The 26,138-nt window shown below is 48.2% G+C and overlaps 1 protein-coding gene across 2 annotated transcripts; it reads right to left on the bottom strand.

Moving 5' to 3' along the window:
* LOC119450866 (uncharacterized) lies at positions 1-25,859 on the bottom strand. 2 transcript variants are annotated; one of them, XM_037714352.2, is made up of 7 exons: positions 25,639-25,859; positions 24,888-25,090; positions 23,998-24,120; positions 23,832-23,930; positions 23,663-23,791; positions 2,156-2,227; positions 1-1,756 (listed from the first exon to the last, which is right to left on the bottom strand). In XM_037714352.2, exons 1-7 carry the CDS (start codon positions 25,752-25,754, stop codon positions 1,386-1,388), a joined length of 1,113 nt encoding a protein of 370 aa, XP_037570280.1. In that variant the 5' UTR covers positions 25,755-25,859; the 3' UTR covers positions 1-1,385. The 2 variants fall into 2 exon arrangements, with proteins under 2 accessions (XP_037570280.1, XP_037570281.1); XM_037714353.2 differs by having other exon boundaries at positions 23,663-23,779; positions 25,639-25,809.
* Between the last annotated feature and the right edge of the window lie 279 nt (positions 25,860-26,138).

Raw genomic sequence — 26,138 nt, 5'->3', positions numbered from 1 at the left:
ATAGCGGCCTTTTATCGACATTTGCGATGGAAAAGACCAGCTTGTCATTCTTGCGCATATGTGGTACAAATGCAAAATATGTGATCAAGTGTTACTGGCAGCTGACAGTAATCACAATTTAGGCTAGTATCACTGCAACCCATGAGATGTCTGTAACACTTAGTGAAAGTGATGCCATGGCAAATCTGGTGCACCATGCTTGTTTGGCTTCTTTGGAGCTTGTGAGGCACACAGAATTTAATTGCTGGGTCCCATTTATGCTATCGCTTGTGTCGATCTGGACACAAGAACACTCACACAATATACCGTCGCCATTTGGCACACACATAACACATCAGCTGATGAGTGCAATACAGAAACTTGCAGAGAAAACTCAAAGTAATCTATTTCACTTCATAAAAATGCAAAATTGATACATTGGAGCCACATTTTAAGCACTGCAAGCTAACAAAAAGACATTGCCAAAATAACACCATTAGGCATTTAACACAATCTGGTCGAAAAACTTGTGTGTTGCAGCTTAGAAAAGAAAGGACATGTAAAACAGACTTAGTTTTTTTTTTTTTTTGTTGTTGTTGAGCATGAAGTAGACTTGTGCCACTTTCTGCACAAGTAACGCATATTTTTGCCTTGGCATAATTGATGTTTCAGGGCCGCTACTGGTCTCTCATTGACGCAAGAGGTCTATTTACCCCCTCCCACCCTTCACTTCCCCCGGAGGTGGGGGCTACCACTACCCACCCACCCCTCCTCACCCGCTCAAACACCAACACCTTGTTTAACGTATAAATAGACCAAAATGCTTTTCACTGTAAACACGGGAGCAGTACCAGCTCTGAAACATCAATTATAGATTTCTTTAAACCTTAGACCGGTACTCAAAACATTGATAACATTAATCAATCCTGCAACATGATGATAAAGCAGATAAACAAATGCCGCCGAGGGTAATCCTCCTGACCGCTACATTGCTTTGTACTTAATCCGTAACCTCCCCCATCATTCTGCAAGCTTACCCAGCCCCTTCCATGCCTGCTTTTGCATTATGTATCCAATCAGCAACACACACAAAGTAGTCTTGCCAAGACCACCATATTGCGTTGCACTTAAATCTGCACCCATCCCTCAACAACCATTAAGCTCACCCCCCCATCCCCAAACAAAAAATGCACATCTGCTTTTGTCATTTATGTATCCAATCAGCAAGATACACAAAATCGTCTTCCAGAGACCACCAAACAGCTTTGCACCTCTGTCATCAACTGCGCCCACAGCACCCATTCTGCAAGCTTACCTACCCCCTTGGCATCAGCTCTGTCACATGTACAAAATCAACACAGGCACTAAACAGTTAAAGCTGAGCCCTGGCTAGAGTCACGCCCGTTTCACTCTAAGGTTACCATCCACCGTCTTAAAGAACGCGGCGTAGGCAAAGAGAAAATTGGTGCCATAAACTCATAAGCTCGTGGTTCACGAAAGTACAAATCCAAAGCAAACTTCCTGACCCAAGCAGGGAACCGCTTGCCTGTGCCCTTCTGCTGCGACTGCACATGCACACACAGAAGTTTAAAAACTTCCTCTGTCACATGTGGACGAATAACGGCTAGTGCCTTTGAAATTGATGGCTCTAGCTTCTCCTGCTGCTTCCGTAACCGTGCGATGGTCCGCCGGTAGCTTGCCACCTTGGACTGCAGTCGTTTAATGGTTGTCCTAAATTTTTTTGATGAAGAGCTCCTTGCTGCACTGTTGCAAGCAACTGTGACAAACAAAAAATATAGTACATGTATTAATAAAGCTAATTGTACATGAAGTCCTTCATAAACACTAATTTACTGGTTACCTAACACTAAACAGTGTAATAAGAGACTGCAAAACGCAATACACTAAGATAACTTCAAACAAATACAATCATAATTCACGAAGTATTCGTAAACAAAGCTGTCATGAACACAATTAAAACTAGATCAAAATTTCTTTGTGTCAAAGCCGTACACATTAACTCATGAAGGTGCTCGATTAAATAGTAAAAATCAAACAATATGAAGTTTAGTTGCACTGTGTTACCTTCCATTATTACAATGAGCCAAATAACAGCCACTATCTTAATGCAAACCTACAGATCTATTCACTATCATTACATGAACCAAATGCTTACAAGAAAAGTCTCCCGAGTTTGCAGCTGTGTCGATACAGCTGCTGGCACTTGCGGACATCTTGGACACGGCATCTGCACAAACATGCAGAGGTACAAAATAATATTTCCCCACTGGCAGAGAAGTGGAATATCATACAGGTACCATACTGTGGTGGAAGCACTTCATGCAACAGCTTATGCATCAGATGCATTTCACGAGCTACAATGCTAACGAGAACATGCCTGGCACAACATTGCGGTACTTCACTCACCCACTGCCTACATAAGTGGCAGTACAAAGCAACAGTAGCTGGCGTGTTGACAAACATTTCTTAACTTGCAGAGCAAGACACAACCTGATTAAAAGCATCAACAGTTACCACCAGTGTTCTGATGATTATGCACCATAAAACACCTCACAAGGGCCAGGTATAGCCAAATAGCACCATCACAAATGGTAATGTTGTTGATAATTTGTGGATGGCGTGGACAATGAATTCATAATGGTAGACATGACATGGCTGTAAAAGGGCCTGGAAAAAAAAGGCCTGGAAAAAAAAAGTGCCACTGTGAATGACATAAAACACGCTGTACAATCCCGAGAAAGCGCCCCTACCCGAGCAAGCTGCCCCCTCTTTTTCTTCGCCCTGTTCACTGCTTGATGCATGCTTAATGCATTTTCACTGCACCACATGGCTACAGTTTTATAAAGGTGAAAAAAGCCTTAGGCGTCTATGTTGGCGGTGCCCTTGGCCAAGCTGTGCTGTGACATAAAATTTCCGACACTGCAAAGAGTAAAGACGCGTCAAAAGATGCTCAAATTGAAGACATTTCTCAAGGAGATTCCTGTAAACATCAGGGAGATTGCTGTAAACTAGTAAATTAGTGCCTTTGAAAAGAAAATTTGGTACATTTCGGTCTGGGTGGAAATCGAACCCGGGCTTTGAGGGTGCGAGACCGGTACACTTTCCTGAAGCCATGGCTGCTCCATGGTTCTGGCTTAAGGTGTGCCTAGTGCATGCCTGATTGCACATGTCACGTTGCAGCCATCTTGCTGACTAGTGCATGCGTCATTGGGTGGCGCACGTAATGGTGGAGAAGAGGTGGAGTCATGTCATGAGTATAAAATGAATGCGTTGACGACGTTCTGGGGTCTACAAATGTTATAATGCTTTCACATTTCCACACATAAGCAGTCTGAAGAGTCTGCTGAACTTTAAGTTTAGTAATTGCTGTCATGCCAGATGTTGCACAGGAAAGCAGGTCAATGCGCAGTGTGCATTCAGAGCAGCAGCGGCGAGTGATAGAGGAGCGTGCAAGCTCTTGCGGCTCGCGAGGACGGCTGCGCAAGTACGCTACTGCGAAAGAAGCACATGCCACTACACCTTAGTGCCACACGTGCACTTCCCATTGCGGCTCATTATGTCTTGAAAGAACTCTAGCCCTGATTGTATAACTTAATGCATTACCAATGTCTTACAAAAAAAGTCTAACCCCGATTGTATAACGTTATGTATGACCAAATGTGCAACAGGCTTTCGCCTTCTTGTGTTACAAGAGTGTAACACCTGCCAAACTTTTTTGTCAACATTTTACGAAATCGCTTATTAAATTACATAAAATGATGCGATTTAGTGAAAAAGAAATTGTTTAGCCGCGCTCTCCCGAGGCCCGACAGTTCACCATGGTCAGTTATCTGCATCGTCATAGGCATAGCTTTTGTCAGTCCAACTCAGTCGCTGTTTTCGTCCAACGTGCGAAGTGTCTCATTGTGTGCAGTGCTTTGGAATATACGCGACGTGACAGGCAAGACTGATGCATTCGTATACAGTAAAAAAAAATGTTCAGGTTGTGGAATGCCATCGGCAAACTGGGAGAAACGTGCACGCAACTGTGGGCCATTTTGGGATCGACTGGAAAAGGGTTCGCTAATGGGATAAAAACTTTGAGGCCCTGCTACAGCACAACTTTGGAAGAGGAAAGAATCAACGTAAGCTCAGCAACGGTGCGCCACTGTTTAGTGAGGAGCTCGATAATGTTCTTTTTTAATTTTTGGAGCGTGAAAGGAGTGCAAGTCGTGCCACCAGCAATAGGCTCTTGGCCGAACAGTCACTGAAAGCTTGGAAACTTTGTGGCATCCATAAAAAGGTGGAAGAGACGGTTTATCTTCACAATGCGTCAAGCGACAAATGACAGCCAGAAGATCCCCAATGATGTCACCGAGGCTGCAAGAGCTTTCCATTCTGCTATCAACTCTCTGCGACTTTGCCAGGACTACACCGCACAACAGTGCCAACATGGATCAAACCATGGTCCGAATAGACAATCTGGCTTCCAGAACAAACAATGTTGCTGGTGCAGCAACCGTACACATCGCAAACACCATCTGTGGCAGGCCTGGCTTCACAGTTGCCTTGACAGCATGTGCTTCCAGCACAAGCTTCCAGCTCTTGTGATTTTCAAAGAGCCGAGTGGGAAGACGCCAGTCAAGGCCTTCATGAATCTTCGCATTACAGGTAAATCGTGCACCAATTCGGTGTTCCTTTCATATCATAGCACTGTTCGTTACCACTGGCATTTTGTCTTTTTTATGTGCAGGAAACATATGCCTAACTGCATCAAGAAATGGCTGGATGACCTCGGAAAAATTCCCGGAGTGGGTGGCAAGGATATGGGGTCCAAACTGTGACGACGTGCTACGGCTGCTCATACTGGACTGGGCACCGATCTACAAGATTCCAGCAGTGAATGGCGCGTTAGAGGAAGGCAACATGGATGTCCTGTTTGTGCCTGCCAACTGCACAAGCCTGCTGCAGCCAGCCGATGTTTACTGAAACCGGGCATTCAAGACTCGACTGTGCAGTGCTTGGGAAGCCTAGATCAGGAAGGACGAAAGGACACCAAAGGAAAACCTCCAGAAGCCATCCCGGCAAGATGTTCTCTATTTCGTTTCCGAGGCATGAGCGGCCGTTTTCGGAGAAGCTATCACTCCCTCATTTAATGGGTGTAGAATCTCCAACTTGACGGGTCGGAAAATGGTGCGCTGCATGAATGGCTCTCTGCTGTTCGGGCTGTACAACCAGAAGATCGCGGGCCCCTCCAGGCTGAATGCGTGGATATGATTTTTGCATCGGGCTCACAAGAATCGTTTGACAGATTTGAAAGTCATGATGAGTAAAACAGCAAATGCGTATTCAATAAAGCTTTGCTATTTTTTGTTAGACACTGTTCCACCGCCATCTTAAATTTAGGTCCGCGGCCGAGCAAGGGCCGCCCCCTAAGATTATTTTCAGATAAAAAGCAGTTCATTGCTATGAAAAAAATGTAGGCAGCTTGCACTAGTGGTGCAAGGCTGGAGTAAACAGCGGAGCTGGTGATCGACCTAGCTTTTTTTCCAGGTTTTACTAGGCTTGGCTAAGTTTTGCTAAGAAATTACAAGTGCTGCAGGGCACGGTATTTCGAATCGGCTCGCCGCCAACGTGCAGATTCTCGCTTGGCCGCACGACGCACTTCAAGATAAGCAGCTTCTTCGGGTGCCCGAATCTTCTTTGGTCGTCCCATGTCAAGGCTACATGTACTCTCCGCAGAGTCAACGAGAGTTCTGCCACCGTCGCAGCGGCTCCGAGCTTTATCTCCCTGGTGACGTCACGGCCAAGCTGCGTCTTCACACTTGCTGGGGTGTGGCTGGTCGAAACCTGCAGAGCCGTCGCCAGAGGCGCCTGGTGCAGTCACGGACACCCCGCATGTTCGGCGTGAACGTGGGGAAACGCGGACGGCGTCGGCAGCAGCTCTGTGCGTTGCCTCGTTGGTGCTGCTACAATTTCTTTCTCTTTCATTTTCTCTCTCCCGAGCATAGCACACGCTGCGCGCATGCTCTTTCCCTTTCCTTAAGATCACAGGTCAAGGCAACATGTGCACAGCATGGAGAGGAGGCGAAGTACACAATGCTCCGTGAGGTGGTTGCTAGGCAATGCGTGGTGATGTCATTGCCAGGCGCAGTTTTTTGTTCGCACTAAGCGGCCTAACCAAGAGCTTAAACAGCTCCGCTGCTAAAATGCTATGCTTTCGCAGTATGCAGAAGGGAAATACTTTCTCCTTTCTGCTTCTATTGCAGGGCATTGAATAAGAACATGGAGGACTGTGAGATTATTGCCGCACTTACTGCAAGTTGAAGGATCCTTCCGAATAAAGAGGCAAGAGTGAGTACGGCAAGTGTGTCCTATTCTTAATCGACAAAGAAGTACGTCTGTGCATCATGCTGTTTTCTCAGTTATCCAGTTCTCTAGTTTTGGTTTTCGCATGTGCAGCTTATTAAATATTAGGGTATTCCACTCTGCTTGCCAATGCTTCCTCAGCTTACAGCATAGAAGACTAGGTCTGGCAGGGATGGGGATATTTTCATCTGTGTCGCTAAAAGTTACTGACGTAGCGTTTTCGTCAGCAGCTGCATTGCCCTTTATGCCTTTGTGGCCAGGTACCCAGCATAGGACAATCACTTGGTTGTACATACAGTCGAACCCACTTATAACAGATAGATTGTAAAAACGACCACATTTCAGTGCATTTACAATTTTCCAACTATCCCTATGGAAGCCATATCCAGATATATAATGAGTGTTTGTTAAGTCGCTGCACTGCTACAACAAATGTTTCGAAACCGGTCACGGTAAAAAGAGGGCACATGCGAAGTGCCAAAGCACAGAAGCACGACCAACCTTGGCGCACGTCAGCGTGCCCCGCTTCAGTGCAACCGTAATGATGATATGACCTTCGAGATGTCGCACAGATTTTGGAAGCCACAGAGAAGGTCACGCATAGTCACTTGTTTTCAAGGCCCTCTTCCAGGGTGGAGGCCTGCCGCGTACAACATAAACAGCATGGTGTGGGGCGCGAGCCAGTACAGTATCGGATGCCACGACGGCGTCACTCATTTTCGTGCAATTGTCTGTGGACCGTGCGGCACCATGTGCATTACGTTTTGAAAAGTGTACTTGTTTACCTTGCTCGACTGCCTATCACCGTCTAATAGCCAACCTCCATGCAGCGAACTTTCGTGATGAATTTCACGTGACGAAAAATCCAGCGCGAAGCGCTGTCGCGAATTCATCACACCACACTCTATGGAACCAAGAGCTGGCGAACGCCGCCGACCATGCGGTGGACGCAGCCCGCAAGAAGTCATTGTGACCAGACGAGATAGGCTACGAAAGAAACGTTGGCGAATGAAAGCAGAAGGCAAAACAGCGCCTAAATCAATGTTTTTTACACGTAAAATAAGGCACCTGACCCGAAAAAGTGCGTACAATAGGTGTTCGCTGTTAGCCGGAATCTATTTAGACTTTTTTTTTTTCGTATACGGGGCACTGTCGGCATTTCGCCAGTACTTATCCTTCGTCTGTCACCCTGTGTTTGTTTACGGCTCTCTCCGCTCGTGCGCAGCTGAGTTTTTCTCCCGTCAGCTTCTGCCTTCGAGCCTGCCCTGTCATCGAGGAAACACGGAAAGCTATTAGACAGTTTTAGTGTAGTGTACGTAACTAATAGTATACGCTATATGCTATAGTACAGTGTATGCTAAGCAGCGCACGTTTATTACATTTTTAGTTAGCCTGCGAGATCTCCCGATCTCAGAGGCTATATGTCATCATCACGCCAATCTCTCGACTTCACCAATAGGTGGCGCTGACATATCTCGAAGGTTCTCTCGTTAGGCTTCATGTCGTTTGAAACCAGAAGCGATCTCAAAAACTCCACAAGGTTATCCATAATACACTGTCGTTGAAACGGCCTGAGACTAAGTGAAAGCCGTTTACGCAGTCATTTGCTACGAACGAAGCGAATTCTACAGAAGCCACGCCAAATTCAATTCAAAGGGGGCAGCGGGGATCGCCGCCATGTTTTACGTGCGTGGCTTGCAAGAAGGCTCTTTTGTCTATTAAAGAAGTGAGCCGCTAATATGTCGCACCTTCAGCTCGCGTTTTTCTCGGATGTGCCAGTGAACTACACCCTACAAACTTCAATCAAACGTCTTTCGAAAACAGGGCTGTACGCAAGGCATCATGTTGCGGGTATGCATGGACAGAGCACCATAGGGAAGCGAAGCCTCTAACTACATAGAGTACGCAAAACAAGCAGTGACCACATATTATTCACTAGAACATTGAGCCAGAGCAACCAACAAGGAGGTAAAACAGCACTGGAAAACGAGCGTTTGAAACGAAGGTAGGAAATAGCCGAACAGTAGCCAAGCATCAACAACCGAAACTCCCGTCGACGGGCGACCGACAGAAGTCAACCTCTGCGCTGTGGTCCGATTGGTCCACGCTTTCCGCCGCACGCGATGACTTCCGGCGGCGGCGGTTCACTGGGCGGCGAATATCTGGAGAGAGTGGATCGGCGGCGAACAGTCATTTTTTTGACGTCGGGCGGTCATCGCCGAGCGGCCGTCGCCGAAAGTTCGTCATTCTTTCGCTCTATGGATGTTGGCCTTAACAAATGTTATCGCTCAGCGCAGGATGTGCCTGCATGTATCGGAAGTTTCTAGAATGTTATTCATGATTCTATCTAATCTCATTACATATATGCGCGATGCAAATTGTGTAGTTCTTTCAGGAAGACACGCGGGCACCAGCGATTACTCTGAAACCTTTAATGATTCATGTATAAAAGCCAACACGTTTGACCCGCAGATCAGATTGACGATCGCCGACCATGTTCGCCGCTATCATTGTGCTTCGAGTGTCACTTGCTTTTGTGGGCACAAGTTTTCCCAATAAGAAGCAAGTGAGTTAGTGAACAGCAAGTTGAAGAAAGTCAAGACTGCATGGGACGGCCCTCAAATTCAGACAGCTGGAGGATCCCTCATAACGCCGACTGGAATCTGCACGGCAAGAATTACAGTTCATGACCAGACCTACCCTGCGACATTAATTGTTCTCCAACAGTGCGTGACGTAATTCTCGGGATGGACTTCCTGAACCAACACGGTGCCATCATCAACCCTGACTGGAGTCAGAGTGCCTTGAGTGTACTTAAGGACCAAGTCAGCGTCCCGCCTTTCTCCAGCATTTTCATTTCCGTCGGCAGTGAAACACCCGCAGACGTAGAAGGCATCATTGAGGGTGACCAATGTCTACTGCTCAACTGTGAAATTTGCGTAGCAAGACGGATCGCTCAACTGCATGGAGGCAAAGCAAGTGATGCTGACAAACTTCAGCCAGGAGTTCAAGCACATCAACAAGCGCGCCATGAACACATACATTAAGGAAATTGTGGAAACCAGCAATGCTTTTGTCCTCTTGGATTCTGCCGCGTCTACCTCGATGACCTAGTTCCCAAACTGGACTTCAACATAAATCCAAGTCTCCCCATGTTACTAGTAAGCAGCAACAGCTCAGAAGTCTTCTCCGACAATACAAAGACTGCTTTTCCACGTCATCGAGGATTCGACAAACGCCAGTTGCAAAGCATCGCATAATAACTGAAGAGTGCAGTCGACCACTCTACCAGAGCCCTCATTGAATTTCAACGCGAGAACGTGAAGCTATAAGGCAACAAGTCGACGAAATGCTGCACGACATCATCCGGCCGTCGAAAAGCCCGTGGGCCTCTTCTGTAGTCTTGGTTAAGAAAAAGGACGGAACCCTACGTTACTGCGTCGATTATCGTCGACTGAACAAGATCATGAAGAAGGAGGTATACCCCATCCCCAGGATAGATGACGCATTGGATCAGATCTGCAATGCTAAATACTTGTCGATGGATCTCAAGACTGGCTACTGGCAAATAGAAATCGATGAGAGGGATCGTGAAAATACCGCCTTCATCACGCCAGACGGCCTCTATGAGTTCAAGGTCATGTCATTCGGACTGTGCTTAGTGCCTGCAATGTGCCAGCGTGTGATGGACACTGTGTTAGCAGGACTGAAGTGGCAGACCTGTCTTGTTTACTTGGACGACGTCATCGTCTTCACAGGAAATTTTGACGATCACATTAAGCGGTTGCGACAGTACTAAAGGCCATCAAGTCATCAGGGCTCACTCAGAAACCTGAAAAGTGCCGCTTCGCTTACGTTGAACTTCTGTTCCTGGGCCATGTCATCAGCAAATCTGCAGTGTGCCCCGACTCGCAGAAGACAGCTGCCATCACAAAGTTCCAGCAGCCCATTGACAAAAAGGCAGCGAGTAGATTCCTTGGCATGTGTGCCTACTACAGGCGCTTTCTCAAGGACTTCTCACGCATCGCTGAGCCGCTGACACGTCTAACTAAATGTGATGTCGCATTCAAGTGGTAAACGCTGCAGACCGACGCATTACAAGAACTCAAACGACGCATGCAGTCACCATCAGTACTTGTGCACTTCGACGAAGACGCCGATACAGAAATCCACACTGACGCCAGTAGCCTAGGCCTCGATGCCGTCCTAGCCCAGAGGAAAGACGGACTTGAAAGGGTGATAGCTTACACTAGCCGGTCACTTTCAAAATTGGAAGGCAATTATTCTACGACCAGGGGGGGACTATCCAAAGTCATTATGGCGCAATTTCTGGGGCAGGTAAAAATGTGTTTTGGAGCACTTTGGAGCAGACAAAATAGTATTTTGGAGCAGCTGGAGCAGACTAAATAGTATTTTGGAGCAGCTGGAGCAGACTAAATTTCATTTTGGAGCAATTTGGAGCAGTTAAAATTTCATTTTGAAGCAGTTTGGAGCAGGCTAACCTGAATTTTGGTGGAATAATGGAATATGGCAGTGCACTTCGAAACCACAACGAAACACAAAATAAACCAACAGGAAGCTCGTAGCAGATGTGCACTTTGTAGCTATAGCATACTAGAATATGGGAAAGCGGGTCAAGCGGTGGCATAGCACATGCTTTCCTGTACAGCCTGAAACATCGGTTGCACAACGATCAAACTAGATATTCCCACGCCTACGCTCATGACAATAGTGGAAAATGTTCTCAAATTATGTGGTTCAATTGACGCTATAACAATTTCTGGGTCACCATATGTCACCGCAGACTAAGAGAGCCGCAATCAACCCTGGGCTGGTATAATGTAAAACTATTCCAATCTGTTTTTGACGCAATAGCAATTATATGGACACTCCAGGCGCGTTTCTGGCGTCGCCATCGCTGTGATGTTTCATACAAAGTTGGGCAATAACATTGTCGCCGCGCGCCGTATACTGTATGTGTGAGTGAAAGCATGAGGATGAGCCGACGATGGCGGCTCAATCTCGCGTGCGCAAGGGGGGAAAGCGGGGACGAAGCGCACCGTCTTCCATTGCGCGCAAGGCACCTGGGGGAGGGGAGGGAAAGGTCGTTCTATTCCGCCGGCTCCTGTGTATGGCGCGGCCGCGCAGACCCTATCTTGAAAGTGATCTGCGATAGAGACAGAGTGCGAGTACTGATAGCTTCAAGTGTGCTTTTCTTCGCCGCTTAGCGTTGAAGCAAGGCAGCACAAAGGTGAATTCGCTCGCTGCTGTTGCCGCGCTTTCTCACTCTAGTGTTTTCACAGTGAGTTTCTGCGGTAATCAAGACAGATGTGTTCATGTTTGCTTGTGCACGCAACACCATGCTTGTTATTCAGTGAGTGAACACATGTTTATAAGTTAATACGGCCGATAAAACTACTATCCTTGCTTCTTATATAGCCGTCTACTAATTTGCTGTCGCAATCGATGCTTCGCCTTTCGGGCGATACTGCGACTTTTTATTCCAAATCCATCAGCCCTTCGTGCTAGGTCGAAATAGCTCGCGCCTCGCCCCTATAGCATAAAAACATACTGGAATAGTTTTACGTTATAGCAACCTTGGGGACACAGACGCCCACCCGCTGCAGCGGGGCCTCTGAAATATCTAGTTTGCTCGCAGCGCTCTCGGCCTAATTTTTGTTGTGTTGCACTTCAGCTAGGGAGCGCTGTGCCGCTCGGCCCGTATTCTACTACACTCTAAACACAGCCGCAAAAGCAGTTTCGAGAGCAGCGACAACAGCCGGCAGTGGCCACGCGCCCACTGGGTGGAAGCGCCGAAAAGTCCATTGTTTTAAGCACGAAAATTATGAGAAACTCTGCGGGAAGTGCCATCACGCGGTGTGCATGATGTGAATGGCTGCACTCTTTTTCGGAGAACGATTCCGCACGCTGTTCGTGGCTACTGCCGAAGCCGTTCTAGCGCAGCGTTGCGCAATTTCGGTCAATTTTCCGTGTTTGGCGCACTTTGGTGCAGGAATTTGAGTCCCACCCATGTAGGAACGAAAAGACTGAAAAGGAATGCTTCGCCATCATTTGGGCTAAAGCAAAATTCCGCCCTTACCTGTATAGCAGGCCGTTCAAAGATGTCAGTGACCATGAAGCGTTGTGTTGGTTAGTGAATTTAAAGGACCCTTCAGGACTCCTGGCGCGGTGAAGCCTCAGACTTCCAAGAATATGACATCACTGTAATCTACAAGTCCGAACGAAAACACCCTGATGCCGACTGCCTGTCTTCCCTTCTTGGACCCATCGCGCTAAGATGACCAAGACAACAAAGCCGTCTTAGGAACAATAGCCGCAGACGACTTCGCCGAACAGCAACAAGGAGACCTAGAGTTACGAAGCCTTGTGGTCTTGCCTTAGAAGGCAAGACCGATGTTGTCCCTAGGGTATTTCTGCGTGGACTGTCTTCATTTTTCTTGCGCAATGATGTCCTTGTGAAAAAGAACTTCTCCCCAGTTTGTGCAGACTACCTTCTCGTTGTGCCCGCAGCACTGCGGCCAGAAGTTCTGCAGGCCCTGCATGACGATCGACACAAGGCACCACCGACATCGCCGGCAGAATTACTAAAGCCAATTGAGCCTCCTTGCCAACCGCTTCAGCAGATCGGGATGGACTTATTGAGGTCTTTTCCGACGTCAACATCTGGAAACAAGTGGATCGTCATAGCTACCGACTACCTTACATGCTACGCCGAAACGAAAGCTCTACCTAAAGGTTGTGTGGCCGAAGTTGCTAAATTCTTTGTCGAGAACATACTGCTGCGAGATGGTGCCCCATAAGTCCTGATCACCGACAGAGGAACAGCCTTCACTGCAGAGCTCACCCAAGCCATTTTGCAATAAAGCCAGACAAGCCACAGGAAGACAACTGCCTACCACCCGCCTGAACAAGACCCTCGCCGACATGCTCGCAATGTATGTCAACGTCGAGAACAAGATGTGGGATGCCGTTCTGCCGTACATAACCTTTGCTTACAACACGGCGGTGCAAGAAACAACGCATATCATGTTGTTCAAGCTGGTTTACGGCAGGAACCCCATGATGACTCAATGCCATGCTGGTGCACGTCCCCGATGAAGAAAACTTCGACGACGCCTCCTATCTCCAGCGCGCCAAAGAAGCCCGACAGCTTGCCCACCTGTGCATAAAGAACCAGCAGAGGACCGACAGCCAACACTACAATCTTCGACGATGCTACATCGAGTACCAGCCCGGCGACCGTGTTTGGGTCTGGACTCCAATACGCCGAGGAGTTAGCGAGAAACTGCTAGGACGCTATTTCGGACCCACAAGATTTGTCGTATTGGTGCACTGGACTACGAGGTCATGCGAGATGGCATTTCCCAATCACAGCGGCACAGCGCACGACCTGAAGTCATCCATGTGGTGCGTCTTACCGTATTTACACGATTGTAAGTCGACTCGAATGTAGGTCGACCCCCCCAAAATTGCATGTCTCAAAAAAAATGGGGGGGAGAAAAACCACGCGAGTGCATTTCACACAAGGGAAATTTATTGATGGGGTTGCTAAGACTACTCATCGTCACTAGAGTTGACCTCACTGGTACTGCTGCCGTCATAGCTGCTGCGGTCCCACAGCACGTCGTCATCAAAAGCGAGTCCCCACTTCGCGAACGACCGCACCACGACAGCCCCCCACGCAGAGAGGACCCACCCGCACACAGTAGCCAGTGAGGCCAAATTTTCTCGCGCTGAATCCGCCACTGCCGCACCACACGTTCACTGACTCCAGACTTGCGTCCCGCTGCGCAGTTGTTAGTTTCCTCAACATGGAGGATAGCAGCCCGTTTGAACGCTGCTGAGAACGAGCGCCGAAAGTTCTTGGCACTCATGACAGGCGCGACGATTCAGCACAACAGCAGAAGTGACAGATGCGCGCGGCCGTCGAAAACAATCGTATCTCAAAGAAAAGCTCTTCCGCCAACTACTAATACTCCCCAAACGACGGCTCTTCCGCCAACTACCAATACTCCCCAAACGACGGCTCTTCCGCCAACTACCAATACCCCCAAACGGCGGCTCTTCCGCCAGCTACCAATACCCCCCCAAACGGCGGCTCTTCCGCCATCTACCAATACCCCCTAAACGGCGGCTCTTCCATGATCGATGCTCCCACAAGAGCCGTGCGCTCGTGGTGTGCGCAATCAAAATGTATGCAATACAGTAAATTATTACGCTACGCTTCTACCGTAACCGTAAAAACGTAGGTGCAAAGTTGTAACCACACCGTAGCGCCCCTGATTTCTCGTTTCTCTTGCCGTTACTAGCGGTACACGGTTCGGTTTCGATTCTAAGTCGACCCCTCCAACTTTGGATTGCCAAATTTGAAAAAATGGGTCGACCTACAATCGTGTAAATACGGTAAGTCTTTCTAAGCCCGCTGATGAACGTAGGGACTGTTTTTTTTTGTTGTTCTTTTTTTCTCCAAGGTTTTGTTTTCGCTTTCGTGTTTGTAGCATTGAGACGATGCTCTTTAAAAGGGGGTTATTGACACGTTCACTTGTTTATCTTGACCGCGTTTCACCGTCTAACAAATGTTATCGTTCAGCGCAGGACGTGCCTGCATGTATTGGAAGTTTCTCGAATGTTATAGATGATTCTATCCGCTGTCGTCACCAAACCTTGTGTAATTTGACTGCATGTGTGTGCAACGCAAATTGTGTAGTACTTTCTGGAAAACCAGCGAACACCAGCGATTACTCTGGAACCTTTGACGACTCATGTATAAAAGCCGACACGCTTGACCCGCAGATCAGATTTTGACGATAGAAGACTGTTAGACTGTTCGCCGCTATCGTTGTGTTTCGAGTGTCACTTCCTTTTGCGGGCACAAGTTCGCCTAATAAAAAGTTAGTTTCGTCATTCAGTTTTGCGACTTTTCTTCACCGTCACTACTACGTGGCAGTATGTTTCAACGATTTGGAAAGACCATCTATGCCTTTTCACCATGTGAACAACAGCCTCTCAAGCATACCTGTCGATGTAGCCCGAGTCGGCAAGAACGCTGCACCACACGCTATCGCCACGCAATGTTGCCAATTGCTGATAAGGGTTTGCGATGACATTTTACCTTTCGAACATCACATTTTCTTTTCGCCCTTCTTTCTGGGGTTTTACATGCCAAAACCAGTTTTATTAAGAGCCACGCTGTAGTGGAGGGCCCCAGATTAATTTTGACCACCTGGGGTTCTTTAACGTCCACTACAATGCAAGCACACGGGCATTTTTGCATCTCTCCTCCATCAAAACGCAGCCGCCGGGGCCGGGATTCGATCATGCGATCTCGTGCTCAGTAGCAACGCCTTAGCTGACTGAGCCACCATGGTGGGTGATTCTTTTCGCACAAAGCGACATAAATACCATAATTTTACGGCTCTTGTGGCTGACGCGCAGTCGTAACGCTGAGACCCTGATGTCCGAGACTTTCACAGAATGGCGGCATGCCACAGTAGTTTCCAAAGTTTACGCTTCTGGTCAACTAGTACGCTTCACTCTCATGTGCAGAATACAGTCATGATAGTAAAATGATGCGATATATCACAAGCTCTCGAATAAAACATAGCGGCTGCGCCTGCAGTTTGGAATGACAGATGATCGGAACAAGGCGCCGTTTTGAAAAAGCTACAAGGTGCCACATTTTGTTCTTTAGATGGATGTTTCCAACGGGAGTTTGCAGTTAGGTGCGGGAACACACCGGGAACAAAAATGACACAGAAAATCTCATTTGCGGACCAAAGTGCTGCCGAATTATAACTGATGACGTCAGCTTCAGTGCTACTATTTTTAACGTTTTAAGGGTGAATCCATATTAACAGGGGTGGGACTGCTCAAAGTCATTTTGGAGCAATTTTTGGAGAAGTAAAATTGCATTTTAGAACAGTTTGGAGCAGGCAAAATTGCATTTTGGAGCAGAGTAAATTTCATTTTGGAGCAGTTTGGAGTAGGCCAAACCAAATTTTGGTGGAATAATTGAATATGGCAGCACACTTCGAAACCACGATGAAACAGAGAAAAACAAAAACACGAAGCGCGTAGTACAAGCACGCTTTGTAGCTGTAGCGTACTAGAATATGGAAGAGTGGATCGAGCGGCGGCACGGCATTTGCTTTCCTGTAAAGCCGAAAACACTGGTGGAACTACAATTGAACTATATCTTCCCGCGCCGACACTCATGATGATAGCGGAAAATGTTCTCAAATTATGCGGTCCAATCGACGCGCTCACATAATTTCTTGGTCACCATATGTCACCGCAGACCCAGAGAGCCGCAGTCAACCCTGGGTTGGTATAACGTAAAACTATTCAAATCTGTCTTTATTGTGATTTCAACTACATGGACACTCCAGACGCATTTCTGCCGTCGTTGTCGCCGTGATGTTCCGTATAAAGTACAGGGGCAATAAAATCGTCACTGCGCGCCGTATGCTGTATGCGCGAGTGAAAGCATGCGAGGGAGAGCAGACGATGGCGGCTCAGTCTCACGCGCACAAGGGAGGAAGCACGCCGTCTTCGGTCACGCGCAAGGCACCATGGGGGAGGGGAGGGAGGGGGGCGTTCTCTGGCGGCTGCTGCATATGGCGCAGCAGTGCAGGCCCTATCTTGGAAGCGATCTGTGGTGAGGACAGAGTGCGAGTGCTCATAGCTTTGTGTGCACTCTGTTTTCTCCGCTTAGCTCGAGTTGCAACAAGATGGCAGCTCGAAGGTCAATCCGCCTTTTTCACGGCGCTACGGTGCATGCGCCCTGCCCTGGCGGATTAGTCGCAAAACGTTTTGGAAGGGTCGCGCGCACGGCCGTGCGGCCCCGTTTCGAGGAAACGTCCCCCGAAAAAAAAAAAGAATGTGCTCGCACGCGCGCTACTGCAAGTGCAAACTCGTGCTGTGTACCTCGTTTAAACTTCACTGGCAGCTCGACGTCGCTGCGGTACCGAAAACGTGCGTAGCGTAAAACTGCAACTCCACATTTAACAGAAAGCGGTGAGGGCTTCGTCCAGACCAGGGGTTCTCAACTACGTTCATCCCAGGGAACCCTGCTAAGCTCCATAAAGTGCCAAGGAACCCCCCCCCCCCCCCGCCGAATTAACCGAATGTCGTATTATCGAGGGTATCAAGAAAACAAGCAAATGCTTCACTACGTCAAGACGCTTTTATTTACTCAATGAATCATCAAATCTTGTTTCTATTTAGCACAAGACCAGTGCGGAAGCTGAAATTCTCTTCATTGCATGACTGATTAGCGCTAGCAGCGGCGAAGGCCTCGCGACATCCTTCGCGGCGCGCGTTTTCATCTGAGACGCGCTTTGCACCAACGGGCGCACATCCCGATTATTTTTTCGCCACTCAGCTGCTCGCCAACAAATTGTCCGTCCATCGCGATGTAGCCGGTGCTTTTTATCTTCGACAGCTTTGCACTGAGTCAAAGCGAAACTACTGCTTGCCGCAACCGCTGCGGACGAAAGCGCGGCCGCTATCGACTCGTTCATGGACGGCGACTTTACTGTTAAGGCAGGCGGCTGACGCACGCACCAAGTCAAAACGTAACTACCGTTCGCCGCAAGAAGCGCGGACGAAACCGCGGCCGCTATCGACGCGATCATGGACGGCGACTTTACTGTTAAGGCAGGCGGCTGACACACACACCAAGGCAAAACGAAACTACAATTCGCTGCAAGAAGTGCGGACGAAACTGCGGTCGCTATCGACGCTGCCATGGGAGGCGACTACGCAGTTGTGAAGGCACGCAGCCGACGCGCGCATCGAGTGAAAACGAAACTACTATTTGCCGCAACCGCTGCGGACGAAACTGCGGTGGTTATCGACGCGATCAGAGATAGCGACTACGCACTTACGGAGGCACGCGGCTAGCCGCCAACACTGTGTTACGCGCGGCGATAAACGCAAGAATAAAAGGCTTTAAAGGCACAATTAGGCACGAAGCGCTTCGGCGTTGCTGTCAGTCACGTGCCGCGTACGATTGTCGCTGAGGACCACGGCGATGCGGACTGCGCCGCTTCGTTTCGGTTGGTCGCTACGCCGTTATTGCTCTTCTGCGGCGCGTATTTGCGGTGCTCCGCGGATTTTTTTTTTCTTTTTTTTTTTATTCCGCCAACGTATACGTCAGTGCGCACGCTATCGGCACCTACCCTATCTACAAATAGGAGAAAGGCGGCAAGCTACGGCCTCCGAGATTCAAGTGCGAAAGCTTAGGCGCGCTGCCCGTTCTCAGAGGTTGGGTGGCTAAAAGCTGCTTGCGTATTTATTGCGCAGTTCACGCGTTGCTGTTACGCGCTGTGATGTGCTTTTTGACACTCGGACATGGGTAATGGAGGTTCTTTGGATCAAGCGCACCTCGTGTTCGCCGTTTTAGACACTTGTCGGGAGCGGGACCAGGGAAAATTTATCAGTGGCTCGCGGAACCCCGAGCAGGGGCCTGCGGAACCCGTAGGTTCCGCGGAACCCACTTTGAGAACCCATGGTCCAGACTACACAGGGAACCACGTAGTTGCCGCCTTGCATTGATGGCTGCAATAGCAAATTTATCGATAAACCCCTGCGTTACACTTGGACGACACTTAAAAACACGCTGCTCACGAAGACTTCTTGCAGCGTCGGTCCTCGCTTGCTGGTAGTGGCAGCGTGTGCCCGACTTCCCGTACTCGTTCAAGGCGTGATAACACTGGGTCGATACGAGACCGACAAGACGCGCACGCCTACGATTGGCCGACCATTCAGCCCTGTGTCGCTGAGACCATTTTATCATACCAGGCCTACAAGACGTAACCGACGAGCGCGAGTTGTACTGCGACGGGCTTTCTTGTCGACGGCACCGATACAATCAGCGTGCCCACCATCATTCAACCGAACCGCGCGTGATCAGCCTTCGAACCGATAACACGATAGCCGCAACGGCTTCGTTAGTATATGAAAATAATCGCGCTCAAAGTGAGCTCAAGACATGCCTACGAAGTTGAAATGCACAAGATTCTACCCTCTCAATCCGTGCACATAAGTTTGAGCCAATGTTGATCCTGTTCAGCGAAGGTTAATTAGGCCTGGCGCCGTCGAGTTCGCACACCTGCTACCGGCGAACCGGTACTGAAAAGTAAGCAAGTTATAATGAAGGAAACTGCTTTTATAGTCCAATTCTAGCTTTAGCGATTTGAAATAAACGACTCTTCGCTTCGATCGCCACGTACACAATAAGTTGCAAGCGGGGCACAGCGCTGTGCCTAACGCCTGTGCCAACATCTGTACGTCACCGTTCCCGTAGGCTGCCGGTCGTATTCGCAACGTAGATGGGTGGGTTTTTACGTGTTGGCATGCTGACACATTTCTTAATTCCTGAGATGTACTCTTTATCTCTGCGTCAAACCCGAAACAAGAGACGGTACATTCGGTACAGCAGCATAAACAGCCGCTTCGCTCAGTTATATACCAACGGTGTCAGCGATGGCATCCGCGTTTTTGCAGGAGCACAACACGGCCTTTAAATGAGCGCTTATGCGAGCACAGTTTGCTCTAATAATGCTTTATGACACGCGCAAACTATCGCTAAGTTAAAGAAAAGCGAGAATCGGTAATAAATTAACAGCCCAATATTTGTAACTGGATCACAGTCGCCGTTGTTTAAGTGGCTCAGCCGCTCATACTGTCTCGTCTCACGATAGAACAACGCGGCTCATATGAGCAGATATGTGTTGTATTCTACGTTTTGACATTCTTTCATATCAGCGCCTTTTCATATATGCACCTTTCCCCCATTTTTTGACGCTAACAACGATCTGTGGCTGTAGATGCCGATGTAAACAAGTGCATCGCTTTGCTAAATACGACGCGGAAGGCTGCGCACTCGAAAACATCTTATTTATGTGAAATGTCTAAAGAATGTGTAAAAAAATTACAAAAAAAAGCGAGGTGCAAGTGCAGGAGTTAGCGCCAACAAACTCCAAAGCAGCCGCTACGGCACAGGGAACTCAGCGTGCCTTTATCGGCCGCACTGTAAACAAAACAGCACACTCAGGCCTGCTCACCCTACATGTATATACAGTGAAACCCCGATTATACGACGTTCTCGGGACCGCGGAAAAGCGTCGTAAAATGCGGGCGTCGTAAAATCCGAACACAGAAATTTATGCGTACAAAAAACACTGTTTAGCACGACGTAATAGCGGGAAACTTCTGTGCAAACTACCACACACTTAAAAAAAATCCGTGAGCTTCTTTTGCACTTTCTTGGAGCCCAACCGCAAAAGCTTCCCCTCAAGTTTGGCAACGTCCGAAAGAACGTCCTCCGTGGCTTCGCGTGTACAAACGTAGCTCCTTATGCCATCTATGTGCCGTAGCATATCGGCAAATGACGTAGGGACGGCAACATCTGCGGCGTCGGCAGCGGCGGCGTCGTCCTCGTCTGATGTCGCAGTGTCGGCATCGGGCAATGCCTCCGCGATTGCATCGTCCAGCGACAGTTCGCTGCAGACGGCAACGTCGTCGTCGGCCTCCACGAACTCGGCGAAGGTTGTAGATGGGTGCAGGCGCTCGAAGTCGTCGTCGTCGACGGTGCTTGCATTCTCCTCCATCAAGGATGTGGAGTCGCCAGCGGTGGAGGCGTCAGCAGTGGAGGCAGTCTCTCGCACAAAGCCACAATGCCTAAACGAGTTCGCAATTGTGCTCTGCGACACTGCGCTCTACGAACTGGCGATCATGTGCATAGCGTCGAGCACGGAGATCTTTTCCTCCTCGCTGCGTTCCATTGCCGCCAGCCGACGCTGCACAAGCCGCTTTCTGTAGCCCTGCTTCACGTCTACTGCGCGACGAGAGCGGGAGAGAGAGTTCGGAAAGGGTACAGCGAATGGGGGAATACCACAACCTCGCCACTCCACCGACTCTACGGCCGCTAGGAGGGCGAGGGGAAAAACGAACGGCAGCGGAAAGCCGGAATGAACCGGTTTTCTGGGCGCTCGGCTTGCGATGGGGTGCCCTCCGCGATTGCGTGCCCTCCTGAAAGAGCCGAGTTGGCGAGTGCTACATGGCTTCCAGGAACGACATGCTGCCCCCCAGAAACCATTAATAATTATTCGCGATCCACGAAACGCACAACCGATGCGCACTTAACACGGGCGCAGGTTCACAAATCAACCGACGAAAGCCCCAGCACCCTACCAAAACGTTTCCAGCGGCGCGCGGCAGAGGGCAGCACAGGAGCATGAAAAAGGCGGATTCGCTCACTGCTGCTGCGCTTCCTCACTCCAGCGTTTAGACAGCCAGTTTCCTCGGTCATCGAGTGAGACGTGTTCATGTTTGCTTGCATTCGCGTGACACCATGCCTGTTAATTTAGTAAACGAATGTTTACAAGTTTATACGGCCAATAAAACTACTATCCTTAATTTGTATAGCTGTCTACTAATTTGCTATCACAATCTATGATTTGTCTTTCGGACAAAACTGCGACTTTTTATTCCAAATTCGCTATTAGCCCTTCGCGATATGTCAAAATGTCTCATCCCTCGATGATGTAGGCATAAAAACAGGTTGGAATATTTTTATGGTATACAAACGCGTAAACGCTGGCAGCGCACGCAAGCAGCCGCGACACAGGTTTTTCATGACACGGGAGGGATCGCTTCGGGACCGATTTTTTGCAATTTGCCGCGTGCCGCGGATGATGGACACCAATGAGAGCGACCTCTTCCGTGACGTGCGCGCGGGAAACTGGTTTCATGCAGACCCGCCCGTCCGCTCGTTTCGTACTCACGTCCGCAGTCAGCCACAAACTCGTTTCGCACTATCGTCTGCACGCGTCAGCTCCCGGACGGAGCTGACGGATAGTTCGAGAAGGGGGGAGGAGTCTATGCTGTCACGTGACTGCTGCAGCAGCGCACCGCCGGCTGGTGTTAAAGCCCCTCTATACACGTTTTCACCGCGCTGGTGCATGGAAGGAGGGGCTTTAGTTGGTGTTAACGTGTTTAGATTAGGTTAAAAAAAAGTAATATAAAAACGTTGGTTGGTGTGGCCACCCTGCCGCAGCTGCGTTTTGCCACCGCTGGTGCACCACGCGCGTCTTTCCGCTAGTGTGTATGCGCCTAGGGACAGAGACGGCCGCCCGCTGAACCAGCGGCAGTGTGCGCCTCCCTAATATCTAGTTCGCTCGCCCTAAGCCTGCTTTTCGTTATTTTGCGCCTCAGCTAGGGAGCGCCGCGTCGCTCGGTCCACTCAACCGTATTCTAGTACACTCTAAAAACAGCCGCCCTGGCCGTTCCGACAGCAGTGACAACAGCCAAGAATGGCCGCACGCGCACCGGCTATTTGCCGGAAGCGCCGAAAAGTCCAGTGCGGGAAGTGCCGTTGCACTGTCTGTGGAATGTGAATGGCCGCACTCTTTTTCGGAGAACGAATCCGCTCACTGTTCGCGGCCACTGCCAGAGCACACATGCCGAAGCCGTTCTGGCGCAACGTGGTGCAATTTCAGTAAATTTTCTGTGTTTGGCACAGTTTGGAGCAGGAATCTGTGTTTCTATCAAAATGGTGCAATTGGTGCAGCAGTCCCACCCCTGCATATATAACGAACTACTGATAGCGACCACGTTTTCTCGGAACTATCGAGTTCATTATAAACGGGTTCGACTGTATATGCGGAGCACGACAAGCTGTACAGTTCACTAAAAACAGAGTTCTTATGTTTTTGAAGACTAATTAGGGCTCTGACTACACTTGATGAATCTGAACACAATAGCCCTAGTAAGATTTGTGAGCCTTATGACCACTACTGTTCGTCAAGCAAAGCAGAGAAGGCATAGTTTATCGGTTGTAGGCCATATGTTTACAGAATGTTCAACAGAAATTGCCCCATGCATTTACAAAGCTCATGCTTCTGCACGAAAGCATTCATTAAAGCTTTGTCAATTTGTGATATAACGAGAAGTAGCAGGAAATAATATGCAGCAGTTTCTGTTATCACGCTTTTGGCACATTATTTGCTCCGAACAGCTGCGGCGGCTCAGTCAGGTACAGATGTGCTCTCAGCCACACGATGATGTAACGTATTGATACATTCACAGCAAAAATATATAACAAAAATTTATGCCACAAGAATCACCCTAAAAACATTTTGTACTTTTTGACAGTGCTAAACTCACAAAAACACATCTAGCTAGCTATAGCATTACATAAAGATTGCACCCTGACCTTCCAGTTACCACACATGTACCGTCTTTTTAAAGGTAATTCTCAACAAGAGTGACACTTGATATGAGTTACCATGCACAGCAGAATGCTCAGCCCTGGTAGAACTGCTGTCAGACATGTCCACTTGGGAGTCTGTAGGACCTAGCTCGCTCACGGCGCTGTTGGAGCCAGACATCCCTTGCAGGCTTCCTGCAAAATTGCCTGTCATTGCCACATTAAGTAAAACTTAACACCAACTCACCTTCGGCAACACGGCTTGCCGTCACGAGGGAGCCTTTCTCGGATGTTTCCTCTAGGACGTCCTCACCAGCTTGTTCGTCACTTGCAGGATGGCTGTACCCTACATGGATTTATAAATTTGCGTTTTAGTGAGATTTCCGTCAGCAAACACTGGACACTGCAAGTACCTTGCGGAGCAGGGTTTTCAGACACGGAGCTGATGCACGTAGACTCTCCCAGATGGTTCTCTGAGACAGTGTTTTGACGTGATGTAATTACGATAGCTACAACAGGTGACTCATCAACAGAATCTGCAAGAATGAAATAGAAATAATTGTACTTGATGCTGCTTCATGTTGAAAGATTGAGTCACTTATGTATCCCTACACAATATGAACGCAAAACCATTACGACTTCTCGAATTGGTTACATCCATGATACGTGCCTTCATACATTGTCACATATCCTTAACAACTCTACTTTAATCCGCTATGCTCTTATTTGTACCAACCTTAATGTATCTGGCTCTAATCTGTACCAACCTTTATCCACCTTAAGTCACCTTACTCTAACTGTAATTCACTTCACTCCAGTCCAACTTAATTCACATTAATTAGCCTTAATTAATTATTAATTAATCTTGTTATACCATTTACTATCTTCTGTATTACTACAGACGTCATACAAGATGCTGATGACGTCACACTTAAGTACACACTAGGCACACCTTTAGTCCGCCAGAACCGTGGAGCCGCCGTGGCATCTTGAATACATGCTCGTCTTGCACCCCGGAGGTCCGGGCTCAATTCCCACTAAGACCCAAATTTTAATTTCAAAGCCATTAATTTCCTTTGTTTACAGGTACCTCCCCGAGAAATTTGATGCCAATCCAAGCATAGTTTACGTGTTTTTACTCTTTGCGCCGTCGGACATTTTTGGTGCCATCGCTTGATCACGCCCAAGTTTCTGCCTTACGAGACATATGCTTTAGCATTAATAAATGTCACAAAATAAAACTAGTATCACTAACAATTCTACGAAGACACTGAGACATGCATTAGCTACAGAGAAGGCGCACCAAGACAGTGCTGAAACTTCCTGTCGCTCAGTGTGCCTGGGTAAACTGTAGGTACGGCGCTTTTTGTGAGCCGCGTGCGCAACGGGTCCATGAAATCTTGTGCAGTAAAATGGTCGCTGCACATCCTGTATGATCTGTACAATACACTGGCTGGTTTATCCGTAAGGTCGGCCCTTTGACAGTATGCCACCCATGACGTCGACCTGCACACATGTATTAAAACAGTACGTTGTTTTATTGCCCAAACAATATATAAGCATTGAATATTTTATTGCATCCCAACACGAATGCATACATGCATGATACATCAGGCATTAACGTAGCAGTAAGCTATTTCTTCATTACAAAAAAAGAGCACACTGGTCTTGAAATTGCTGAACAGCTGTAGCCGCCTGCATAATGTTCGACTCGAGGTGATAAAAGCTTCAATTTCACCTACTTTTAATAAATAAAAATCGAACAATAACATGCACCTACACGTAACTGACATGTGTAATGGTTATGCTGCTTATAGCACAAAAAGAAACCTTATTGCTCTGTGATAACATGGTCAATTTGCTGCCGCGTGGGAAAATGCCTCATTACATTTTCAAACTCCCAAACTGATTTAGGAGTATAGATACATGTAATGCCTCTCACCAGATTGCTTCGACTTAACAAAATTTATAATAGTGCGAAAATACTCCACATGGATGGGTATTCTCATTAAAGCATGAAAAACAGTCAGCTGAAAACATGTAACACAACCAACCTGCTGTCCCGTGGGATGCGAAAGAAGCAAGTTCCAGGCTTCTTTTGCGTTCTTCCATTGTTTTGGCACCACCGTACACAACAGTAGTTGCCGTACGAAGGCCTACAGGTGGTCATCTGTTGAAAAACGTAAATTACAAGCAGGTGTCATTCTAATATAAACCGCTTGAAGAGGCGAAACATGCAAAAGTGGTGAACAGGTGAAATTACAAACAAGGGCAATTAGCTTTAACAAAAAGTGCGCACATCAATGAAGCATCAATAAAATACCATGCACGAAGGCGCCAACTTCTAATCATGTCTAAGCATTTCCCCAAATTCCCCAACATTATTCACTGCCCCTTAACAGCACGAATACACAAACGACTCAGGCGTGCTCTTCAACATCCACTGCAGCATCCACAATATGAGACCACAAATAAAGGCCACACTCCGAGGAGCGTCAGCCAAGCTGCACTTGGCTCAGCATTCTCATATGTCTCAAAAAGGGTATGGGCACAT

This window comes from Dermacentor silvarum, chromosome 4, assembly GCF_013339745.2.
Source record: "Dermacentor silvarum isolate Dsil-2018 chromosome 4, BIME_Dsil_1.4, whole genome shotgun sequence".
Lineage (NCBI taxonomy): Eukaryota > Metazoa > Arthropoda > Arachnida > Ixodida > Ixodidae > Dermacentor > Dermacentor silvarum.
Note: the sequence above shows the minus strand (reverse complement) of the source record. Positions and strands in the feature narration are given on the sequence as shown.

What these genes read in the sequence shown, in the direction of transcription:
- LOC119450866 (XM_037714352.2), bottom strand. Translation starts at nt 25,754, where the DNA reads ATGACCACCTGTAGGCCTTCGTACGGCAACTACTGTTGTGTACGGTGG. An exon ending in GAAGTTTCAGCACTGTCTTG is followed by an intron (nt 24,121 to 24,887) that starts GTGCGCCTTCTC and finishes TCATTCTTGCAG; the next exon opens with ATTCTGTTGATGAGTCACCT. An exon ending in GGCAAGCCGTGTTGCCGAAG is followed by an intron (nt 23,792 to 23,831) that starts GTGAGTTGGTGT and finishes TGGCAATGACAG; the next exon opens with GCAATTTTGCAGGAAGCCTG.